The 11,730-nt window shown below is 44.2% G+C and overlaps 2 protein-coding genes across 18 annotated transcripts in view; one reads left to right on the top strand and one right to left on the bottom strand.

Moving 5' to 3' along the window:
* Positions 1-5,662, bottom strand: part of Gabpb1 (GA binding protein transcription factor subunit beta 1) — a 46,901-nt gene extending 41,239 nt beyond the window's left edge. For 7 of the 17 annotated variants that reach the window (XM_063284375.1, XM_063284377.1, XM_017591984.3 and 4 more), the window contains exon 1: positions 2,317-2,457. The gene's annotated coding sequence lies outside the window, so the exon portion shown is untranslated. Of the gene's footprint in view, positions 1-1,355; positions 1,496-2,316; positions 2,554-2,982 lie in introns of those variants that run through there. The other 10 variants (XM_063284372.1, XM_017591982.3, XM_063284373.1 and 7 more) reach the window with 7 other exon arrangements.
* Positions 1,649-11,151, top strand: LOC134486143 (cuticle collagen 40-like). The gene is made up of 2 exons (XM_063284982.1): positions 1,649-2,775; positions 8,361-11,151. The coding sequence occupies exon 1, from the start codon at positions 1,649-1,651 to the stop codon at positions 2,219-2,221; it is 573 nt and encodes a 190-aa protein (XP_063141052.1). The 3' UTR covers positions 2,222-2,775; positions 8,361-11,151.
* Positions 11,152-11,730: the final 579 nt, after the last annotated feature.

Here is an 11,730-nt window from a genome sequence, read left to right on the forward strand (position 1 = left end):
ACAAGTTCCTAGATGTCCAAGAACCTGACTTGGCATGAGTCTCTAATATCTCCAGTGAGGTAAGGACTGGACCCCATCAGTGCACTTAACGACAAGACAACTTGCCAGAAACTTGCTCACTCAAAACTTGAATCTCTGACTTAAAATTTCATGCGACAAATTTTGACTTTGTAATGTTTGCCTTACCTACACTTAAAGAGATACTACAGGTTTTTTAAATGCCAGGAGTGGGGGTAGGATTAAAAAAAAAAATCAAGTTAAAATTAAGATCCAATTTTTACATGAATAGCAGCAAACATTAAAAATGCACCTGGCACTCACTTTCTGACAACTGCATGAAGAATGGCCAGATGCTTCCTGTTGATGGGACAGCAGAAAGGCCGACTGACAGATCAGACTAGGGTCACACAAAAAAAACCACCACTGAAAACTCAGCTTCCTTCCAAAGCCATTAACCACAAACTCATCAACTCATCTTGAAATATTACAGATTAATCACCCACATCCAAGAAGGCCAGAGTCAGGGAAGAGGCTAAGGCTTACACATGCAAATTATATATGCATTTTGTTTCGGCAAACATCTCACTTTCCACGGAAGTCTGAAGCTCCTACCTAAGGTGCATGTGTCCTCTTGAAAAAAGCTAACACCACGCAGGTCTTTACAAGCTTGTTATATGCGCACATCATTAAGCATAAGGACTGGAACTTAAAGTATCTTGTCACTTGAACTATTTCCAGATTTCAAGACTCGAGGTACATTAAATCTTTGTAAGGCTTAGACATCTAAATGCCCATCTTTTAGAAAGTTAGAGCCTTCTCCCTCAAAATACACTCTTTTAAGTTTGTCTTGCACAATATCCTGATTGTATTTAACATGCTGAACACAAGGATGGGATGTCATTTAAATAAAAAAAAAAAGCATGATATACTTCGTTTTCCACTGGTTATGTGTAAATTATCACAAGACTGCCTGCAAAAAGAGATTCAAGAATCTGTTTTCTGTTCAACTAGGCATTAAAAAGATTTGCAAAAGTGTAAGACAGTGTGACTCTTGCCTAAGTCATGAGTTAACACATAAAATAACTTGATTTTTCACAAAATAAGAAAAATGAATAAAGGAATAAGAGCCATCAGTTTCCTTAAAACTTAGAGTCCGAGTCTGAAGGCCTAGGAGTCAAAATCTATCAGTTAAATTTAAATTAATCCGGGTGAATCTCTGCGACATAAACTATCTTCTGCATACCAAATTCGGTGCGTTTTCAATTCTGGGAAGGCAAATACTTCACAAGAAAAAGCACACCAACGTTCTCTTCCCCACCCCCACGGTAAAAATTACACTTCTGAAAGTAACTTGCCTGAATAGACAGAAAACCAGTGTCTGGAGAAAGAACTCTTTAAAATTATTTCCACGTTATGAAGCTCCCATTCGGAAGTACTATGGGTCTCGCTCCCTGCTTTAAACAAATGTCTATTAGACACAGTGGAAATGGGCTTAAAGCAAGAGTTCCAAGGGAAAAACACAACAAGTAGGCCCGCTTAACTTCGCTTTCATTTTGGAGATGCACACTTCAAGCTAGGCACGCGGCTTCAACACCGTGGGAGACGTTCACAACAGCACACACAACACCGATCTGTGCCCTGGCAAGACATGACCGACGAAACTCGCGGCTTCTTTTCCGCACCCGCGCTCGCGTGGGTTCCGGCGGCGAAGTCTCCGGGGCAAATCTCGGCTACTGAGAATGGCAGGCTCTCTCCCTTCGAGAGTGTCCGGTCTACCCTGCCCGGGCCCGGCTGTTATCGCCGAAACCCGAGCGCCCCCGGTCCTTGGGCTCCAGCGGGGAGGCGCAGCCCGGCCTTCCCTCCCTCTTGTCGTCGGCCGGGCCCGGCCGGGCCTTCAGGCCGCCAAGACAAAGGAGCGGGCGGGGGCCGCGACGCCTGTCCGGCCGCTCGCCCCACCGGCCCGTACCCCCACGGCCATGGCGACCCCACGGAAACCCGGGCCCGTGGGGCCCGCAGGAGGCCGCGGCGCCTGGCCGAGGAGGGGGCGGCGGCCGCCACCATGTCTGCCGCCCCTCCCAGAAGCCAAGCGCCGGGCGGACAAAGCGCGGCGGCGGCGGCGCGGACACCCAGGCCGACCCCGCCGACCCCCGCCAAACAAGCGGGGCCAGGAGCCCCGGAAACCCGGCGCCTTAATGCAATAAACAGGAAATCGCGGGGATGATCTGGGTTCCGGGGGAAGTGGAATTATTTTTTACCAGCGAAGAGATCAACTTCCACATCCGGTGGTAACAGGGCCCTACACAGACCCGCACTGACCTGGAAAAGCTTCGGGAGCGGCGGCGGGGGAGCAGCGGGAGGAGGTGCGGGGACCGCGGCGCCTCGGAGCCGGCAGGGCTGACGCGGCCCCGCCACACACAGAGCGCTTCGCTGCACAGGGCGCTATTTTCCGAAAATGCCGCGTCTGGTCGGCGCCCAAAATCCCCACCGAAAAGTCCCCGTCGGCGCGGAGGGACACGGCGGGCGAGCTCCCAGCATGCCTGCGGCGGCCTCGCCAACCGCGCCGGTTTCCGCCCCACTGGCCCAGGAGCAAGCCTGCCGCCGCCCTCCCCGAGCCCTGTTCCGGCGGGAAAGAGGGACGAAAGGGTCTGGTTTTGACTTTAAACAGAGAGAAAGGAAATAAGCCATTTCTAGCGTTCCGCCACACAAAGGCTGCGGCGGAATGATCCACTGGGTGACCGCGAGTCCCGGCTCGCCCGGCGCCTGCGCGGCAGCGGGGTGAGCGCTGCGGTGGCCATGTGCGCGGCCGGGTATTCGCGCCGCGTCGTGGGGCGGGATGTGTGGGAGTTGGGGTGCGTGTGCTAAGTTCTCCCCGGCGTGATACGTAAAGCGCAGGCACTTCGGGACGCTTGGACTTGACTGCGGGGTATTCTAAGAGATTCTCGGCAGGCGGAAGGGCAGCCAGGAACCTAAGAGTTAGCTTACCGTGGTCTTAGAAGGTACCCGGAATCGCTGGTTTGTGGGGCCAGTGCAGGAACAAAGGATGTGTCCTCTTGCATCTGGTGTTAACTGGTCCTGTGTGACGAGGATGTTTCTGCGGTTTTGTTTTTTTTTTTTCTAATGTAATAGTGACACTTTTCTCCTGTTTGTAGTGTCAGGATTTTTGTTTTCGAGGCAAGATTTTTTTTTTTTTCTTTTAACAGCCCTGCCTGTCCCGGAACTCGCTTTGTAGACCAGGGTAGCCCTCAAACTCAAAAGAATCTGCCTTCCTCTGCTTCTTTATTGTTGGGATTAAAGGCGTGTACCCCCATGCCTGGTGTTGTATTTCATTTTTAATGTACCAAGAATTCATTGGGAGATGGTGATTTGTGAAGAAAAAGCCTTATAAATTTACTTCACATGTGATTTTCAAAGTTCCACTTTGGTATATTTAACAGAGAACTCCACTACCCGTGGAACTTTTGGCATCAGGTATCTAGGAATGAGAATGTCTGAGACACAACCAAGAATTTAACCAAGGAATGAAAGGCTTAAATGAGGTCCAAGTTGTTTACTGATTTGATTTGTGTGTGTGTGCCTGACCTCAGATAAAGACACTTGCCTTACTTATATAGTGAAAGTTTGTAGTCAGTGTGACTAAAACATAGCAAAGTAAACAATATGGGGAGAGCATCGTTCGTCTTTTTTCTTTTGATTTAATATTTTATTTCAGGGGCTTTTGTCATTGGGGTTTTGGGGTTTGTTTTTTGTTTGTTTTGTTTTTGAGACAGGTCTCACTGTATGAAGCTCTGGGTGGCCTGGAATTCACTATGTAGACCTGCTGGGCTTGAAATCACAGAGATCCACCTGCCTCTGCCTCCCAGGTGCTGGGATTAGAGCTGTGCACCAATACCTCCAGCTCTTACGAATTTGTTTTGTTTTTAATATGTCTTTAAGATTTGTTTATTTTATGAGTAAACTGTAGCTGTCTTCAGACACACTAGAAGAGTGCATCAGATCTCATTACAGATGGTCGTAAACTACCATGTGGTTGCTGGGAATTGACTCAGGACCTCCAGAAAAGTATTCAGTGCTCTTAACCTCTGAGCCATCTCTCCAGCTCCTATGAATTTTTTTAAATCGTTATTCCTTTCCATAATATTTTGAGTGAATATTCAGTTAATTGCTGCAAAATTCTTGCCTTCGTTGTGCTATAGCAGCTAAACAAGTATACATCATCGGGGTTATGCCAGAAAAGCTGAATATGGTGTCATCTCAGAGGAAGATTCCCCTGCCACAGACAGGCACACGCACGCACACTCGCACGCTTACCTGACAGGGGAATCAGATAGCCCCATAAAAGTGACTCGATTTAATACAGGAGTTGGTGAAGGCCTTCCAGTCGAAGGAAACAATAATGCAAAGGTTTAGTAGACAGGCACTGGGGAGAGGCATCCCAAAAATGTGCCTGTGGAGGTTGCATGACTGCCACAAATGTCACCTTAATCAATAGATTGCTGTTTATGACTGGTAACTTCAGTAAAACACCCCAGGCATAGAGAAGCAGTAGTTTGTAAAACTGACTACACAGGTTGAGGTAGTCACAAGTAGGATTCAAGAAAATCAGAACTCGGGGCTGGGGATTTAGCTCAGTGGTAGAGCGCTTACCTAGGAATCGCAAGGCCCTGGGTTCGGTCCCCAGCTCCAAAAAAAAAGAACCCCCCCCCCAAAAAAAAAAAAAAGAAAATCAGAACTCCTTGCTGGGAATTCAGAGAATGTGCTTGACAATGTGAGAATTACTGGAGGAGATGTCAAAGGTGACTGTCAAGTCTGTCAGAGTAGCTGAGGGATGGTAGCGTGTTCACTGAAAAAAGCAAAGGGAGGACTGTGCTAGGGAAGGGGAAGCTTCTGTCTGACCATGTAAGGACTGCAAACCTGTCAATCAGCTGTTGTGTTCCTTCAGCATTTGCTAGAGCACCCATTCCTTCTAACCCTGTGTGGGCTAGCAAAGATAAAAGCAGCAGCAAAGAACTTGGCTTCAGCTACTATTGCTGGTGGAAGGGAGAACAACTAGAGTTTTAAAACAGACAGATAATGTCCCATAATAATTTCACAAAGAAAACCAAAGGGTAACTGTGTGAAGCAGTTCTCCAGGTGAAAAAACTGACAAAATATTGGCACTTGGTTCCAGGTAGTCTTCCCCTGAGGTGGTGTCTGAGCTAAGCCCTGACTGGGAAGAAGGCAGTTTGTGAACTTTAAGGCCAGTAAATCTAGGGGAGCAAAGGGAAGGAGGTAAGGAATACGAGTCTGCAGCTTCAGGAAGATGAAGTCACCACTGAAAGCCTCAGGAGTGGAGTAACACAGACAGCAGTCGGGATGGAGAAAGATGGATCCATGAGAGTTGTTAGACAGAACCTGTGTCGTCTAGTGTGAGTGAGGGAAGGAATCAGTAGTGCTCACTAAGCTTTGAGTGTGGTTGCCTGGGCTACTGCCGTCGGGTAAAGGTATAAGCTACTCACAATTTTGTAGTGGCTTCGTTAAAAATAAATATGAGCCAGGCAGTGGAGGCTCCACCTTTAATCCGGCTGTTCTGGAAGTGAAGGCAGTTAGATCAAGGCCAGCCTGGACTATATAGTCCAGGACAATCAAAGCTATACAGAGAAACCCTGTCTCAAAAAGCCAAAAAAGAAAAGAGAGAAAAATTGGTGTCTTTGGTCTATATAAAAAATAGTTTTATTTTTTCCTCAGTATTTGAAATCTTGTATATAAATTATTTTAAAAGCATACTTCTTTTAAAAGCATTCATAAAATTGAAACGTTGATTTACCTGTCCACCTGGCTCCAGTTATTAAAAAGTTTGGTGGTGACTAAGCCATGCTCTTTTTAACTTTACCTTAAAGTCTAGGTTTTAAAAGTAAATTTCTAGATTAAAAATATTTCGGTTGGGGCTGGAGAGATGGCTCAGCGGTTAAGAGCACTGACTGCTCTTCCAGAGGTCCTGAGTTCAATTCCCAGCAACCACATGGTGGCTCACAACCATCTGTAAAGAGATTCGATGCCCTCTTCTGGTGTATCTGAAGACAGCTACAGTGTACTTATATATAATAAATGAATAAATCTTTTTTTAAAAAAAAGAATATTTCGGTTGGATAACCCTAGCACTTGGAAGGCAGAGGCAGGTGAATCTAGATAGACTCTGTATCAGAAAGAGAAAAACACAAAGGAGAGAAAAGTTGTAATGGCTGAGTATATATAGCTCAGCAGTAGAGGGCCTGCCTGTCTTAGCAATGCCCTGAGTATGCCTAGCACTGCCCCGCTACCACCCCTCCCCAAAAGTTTGAGAATAGACATGAAAGTCTGATGTGCTAAACTAAAGGACTGTGAATTTGACCCTAGGAACTCGGAGTGTTTAAAGCTAGAAGGATACCACTAGGTGGCTGTGTGCTACGCCTACCTATGGCAGTGCTTCCTTCCATCCCTGTGACTATGACACTCAGTTTTAATTTTAGTTATTCTAGAAGAATGCAACCAAAAGTCTGGCTCATTAGTGCAGTCCTCAGACCCTTTGTCACTAGACAAGCCATTTAAGAAAGAGTGTGAGGATTGGGGATTTAGCTCAGTGGAAGAGCGCTTGCTAGGCGCAAGGCCCTGGGTTCGGTCCCCAGCTCCGGAAAAAAAAAAGAAAGAAAGAAAGAGAGAGTGAGAATTTAGAAGCACGGGACAATTTAACAGATGAGTATCTATAAATAGACCATCCAAAGCTATGTTTTTTGTTTTTGTTTTTTTCTTTTCTTTTTTCCGGAGCTGGGGACCGAACCCAGGGCCTTGTGCTTCCTAGGCAAGCGCTCTACCACTGAGCTAAATCTCCAACCCCTAAAGCTATGTTTTTTAAATTCCCATTTTCTTGTAATTTTTGTTTTATAAAACAATTTCTTTGGTTGGGTTTTTTTCTCTTTTAAGGGTCTTACGTAGCCGAGGTTGGCCTCTGTGTAACTATTACCTCCAGTTCCTGATCTTCTAGTCTCCCTTCCCAAGCAGATAACTGGTACAGGGGATCAAATCCAGGACCTGGGGCATGCCAGACTGGGTCTCTGTTAACCCAGCTACACCCCAGCCTTTCAAATCATGTTTGTAAAGCTGCTCTAGAGTTATAAAGAATCAGAAGGACCAAGTTTTCAGAAGATACCAATTGAACTTGGGTCCTCTGACAGAACACACTATTGCTCTCAACTGAGCCTTCTCTCTCCGGCCTCCCAGCCCCTGTTTATTAAATGCCACCCACTGAGCATATCTTGTTAACAGTTTCTCACTCAGTGCTCAAAATAATAATTGAAACAGGTATTACTGTATTAGCCTTGTCGTTCCCAATGAGTTGTGTTGAATAACTTGCCTCAAATTACCAAAAACCTAAGTGTTAGAAGCAGAATTCCAAACAGGCCTCTTAATTCTGAACTGGCATCTAGTGAATTCCTTGGCACAAAGACACAGTGCATTATTTAAGAGAGAATATGTAAAATTGTTTTCTCGAAAAATTTGTTAGAGAATTTAGGGGAACAAATAGTATTCAATTTTTTTCAGATACAAATAGTTAGAGCTGCTTGCTTCTGGTGACATTTGATTGGAACGCCTTTTCTGTCTTTTTACCCTAAGGAAGTTTCTGTTATTGATAGGGAGGCGTATTCCTGACAGGCAGCAGAACAATGGATTCCGGTTTCTAATCCAGTCTACCAGAAAGTTTAAACCATTACTATGAAGTCTTGTTTAACAGTGTTTATTAATTCCTGTTATTCTGTTGTAGCAATAGTATTTTCTTAAACTTGCGTTGATTAACTTCTGAAATTGTGTGTGCCCCCTTGGGTATGTTGAATCTTCTCTTCAGTCTGAAGTATTCCTACTTGTATCCTTTATACAGCTGGCTTGATGGATATAAATTCCTTAAATCTGTTTTCATCATAGAAATTTTCTTTCTCCTTTGATTATGCCTGATAGTTTTACTTATATAGTAGTCTTGACTGGCATCTGTGGTCCGAGAGCTTGTAGAACCAGAAACTTTCAAAGCTTCCATCAAAGTCAGGCATTAATCTGGTATGCCTGCCTTTATATGTGACTTGACCTCATATTTTTTTTTGTTTTGTTTTGTTTCCTTTTTCAATATCCCTAGCTCTGTATATTAAGTGTTTTTATTATGTGACTGGGTAGTTTTATTTCTGGTTCTGGTATTCCGTCTGCCTCTTGCACCTTAATAAACAACTCCCTATATTTCTTCTGTAATTTTGTTGAAAATATTTTCTGGGTCTTTGACCTGCATTTCCTCCTTTTTTTATACTTATTATTCATAGATTTGACCTTTTTGTTTTTGTTTTTTTTTTTTCTTTTCAAGACAGGGTTTCTCTATGTAGGCCTGGCTCTCCTGGAATTCACTCTTTAGACCAGGCTGGGCTCAAACTCAGAGATCCTGTGTTTTCCTCTGGAATACTGGGATTAAAGGTGAGTACCACTAGTGCCCAGCCATTGGTCTTTTTATGATATTTCAGATTTCCTACATAATTATTTTGTTGTTTTTTATGTTTTTTTGTCTTTAACATTTTCCTTGGCTGTTAAATTTATTTCCTCTGCTTGTCTGTAACCTCACCTTCTCTTTTCCACCCAACCCATGCTGTCTGGAATACTTCCTTCTGAGCTTTTTGACATCCCAAGTTTATTTCCTTTCAGCATTTCTTCAGAAATTCTGTCTTTTTATTAAATATTTTCATCTCTTGAATTGTTGCATTTTTTTTTGTACAACTGTTTACATTTATGGGAACCGACTCCCATATCCCAGTAATATAGTGTTGAGGTTTAGATGTAAAATGCACCCAACAAGTTCAAATGTGTGAACGCTTGGTCCTCAGCTGGTATGCTGCTTTGAGAAATTGTGGAACATTTAGAATGCAGGGCTTACCTAGAGGAAGTACTGGTTGAGGGGGTGGAGCAAGCCTTAATATTTATAGCCCAGCCTGCTTCCTGTCCTGTCCACTTCCTAAACTGCTTAGAAATGAGCCAGTAGCCTCCCATTCCTGCTGCAGCCAAGAGTAGCTCCCACTACCTTGCCTTCCCTGCCAAGATGTTACCACAATGAACCTCATTTCCATTAATTTGCCTCTTGTCACAATCACAATGACTAAAGAAAGCAATAACAGTGGGTTTATTTGGTATTATAAGCCTTTCGGTATCATTCTGATAGTATCCATAGTGCCTTCACCTGAGGCAGAGTCCACTTTAAGAAACAACTTTCTGGGATGGTGTTGTGTGACTTCTCCTGGGGAGAAACGGGAACAAATGTCTGCTGATAGATGGTGAACATAATAGTCCAAATAAGGAGACCAAGAAATTCCAAGGTGGTGAACAATAGTTTTATTAGGATTGTTTACAGAGCAGAAATGACATTACCAAAATCCCACTCCAGTGTGGGTGACAGTTCACAGGGCTGGGAACCTGGGTCACACTGTTGAACCCATTGGCAGCTCAACAACTCAGAGAATTTCTTTTCTAGGTAGTTGAATTGTTCTGAGCATCTTCGAGGCAGCTTGCCAGGTCTGCCTCTTCTAAGCAGTGTGGCTTGTCTGATACTCTTCTAGCCTACCAGTTTTCAACCTGTGGGTCATGATCACTGAAAACACATATCTCAATGGTCTTAGGAACTCCCAACCATAAATTTACTTTCATTGCTACTTCATAACTGATTTTGCTGAGTCCTAAGACTGCTGTTCTAGGCAGCTCGGCTTGTCTGACAGTGCCTTTCAAACAGTCTCTACTGCTTATCTACACAATGGAGAGGGAGGAGTGTAGTGAATCTTTTTGTTGGTTTCAGGGACTTCTTGGAGCTATTTTGAGTTGTTTCCTTCCTGAGATTAATGATTACTGAGCTTCCCTGATGGATGGATTATTTCACCTCCCTATAGACATCCTGTGTCTGAATGAGCTGCCTCTTTTGATGGGAGTTTTTAACCGTGGAGGAAACTGCTAAAGAGCAGATTCTGATATGGTTCAGCAGGTAAAGGTGCTTGCCACCAAGCCTGATGACCTGAATTTGATCCCCATGCCCTACATGGTACAAGAGGGGAGCTGACTCTTGTGAGTTGTCCTCAGACTGCCACATGTGTACCACAGCATGTGCATGTCCACCACCACCCCCCCCAAAAATGTAATTTTTTTTTTTGGTTCTTTTTTTTTTTTTTTTTTTTTTTTTTTCCGGAGCTGGGGACCGAACCCAGGGCCTTGCGCTTCCTAGGTAAGCGCTCTACCACTGAGCTAAATCCCCAGCCCCCAAAAATGTAATTTTTAAAGTGTTTTTTTCATAAGGGACAGTGTAAAGTCCGCACTGCCACAGGTTATAAACGCAGTTGTACAGAAATAAACTGCTTTCTTAGCTAATCTGTTAGTGGTAATTTTGTCCAATCCTCAAACTCCGCTGCTAGCTCCCTTACTGCTTAGCCACACCAGCGGCTACTGGGTGATGAAAATTTGAAACCCTCAAACAGAGACACGATGATTAGAATTAACTTCTCTTGAAATTTCTTACATATTTATAGCTTCTCCTGAGAATATTGGGTTTTTGTTTTGTTTGGAGGGGAGTTGGTTTTCAAGACAGGATTTCTGGGTATAGCCTGGTTATTCTAGAACTCACTCTAGCCCAGGTTAGCCTTGGATTCAGACATTTGACTGCCTGTTCCACCTGAATGATGGGGTTAAAGGTATGTACTCCCATACCCAATTTAAGACGTCTTTAGTAGGGAAAAGTGAATGCTGGGCGTGGTGGGCCAAGGATTTAATCCCAGCATTCAGGAGGCAGAAGCAGGTGGATCTTTTATGAGTTAGAAGCCAGCCAGAACCACACTATAACACCCTGTCTCAGAGGGGTTTTAAAAAAAAGTCTTCGATTTATGGCTTCCTTTGATCTATTACTGTAAAAACTTCATAAACTGATACCATGTTGAAATGTGGACATGAGGCAATTTGAATCTGTGTTTCCAGGCCATGATCACTATATGATTTCAGAATAAACTGTTTAATTGAGACAAGATCTGTGTGTGTGTGTTGGGGTTTTGTTTTGGTTGGAGGGTGGCAGTGACCCAGCCATGTTCTCAGCACTAATATTTTGAAATGAATCCTTTTGTTTTGAGTAGTCCCAACAATCAGCTTAAACTTTTCAGTAAACTATGTTATAAACAAATGTGCCATTATCTACACTTTGTCATTTAATTTATAAAACATAGAGCAAGTAGATTTCTCCAAGGATCACTGTGTTAGTTACCTTCCTACTGACATAATAAAACACCATGACTGCTGGGCAGTGGTGGCACAGGGAGGCACGGTAGGTGGGTCTTTGAGTTCTGGGACAACCAAGGCTACAGGAAGGGGGGGGGGGGAGAGGTAAGAAGGAAGAAGAAGGGAAAAAACCCACCATGACAAAGCAACTTAGAGAAAGCATGTATTTGAGTTTAGTTAGCATCCAGAGGGACAAGGGTCAATGGCCATCATGGTGGGGAAGTGTTCTGGTTTGTCCTGGAGTTTGCCATGACAGGCAGGCATGAGGACTGCAGCAGGAAATCTAGAGGTTACATCTTAATCCACAAACAGGAAGCAGAGAACATGAACTGGGAATGTCAGTTGGCTTGAAATGTCAAAACAAGTCCAGTAATCCACTCCCTCCAGCAAGGCCACAACTCCTACACAGACCCAAACAGTGCCATCAACTGGGGACTCAGTATTCAA

The sequence above is a fragment of the Rattus norvegicus genome, chromosome 3, assembly GCF_036323735.1.
Source record: "Rattus norvegicus strain BN/NHsdMcwi chromosome 3, GRCr8, whole genome shotgun sequence".
NCBI classification, from domain to species: domain Eukaryota; kingdom Metazoa; phylum Chordata; class Mammalia; order Rodentia; family Muridae; genus Rattus; species Rattus norvegicus.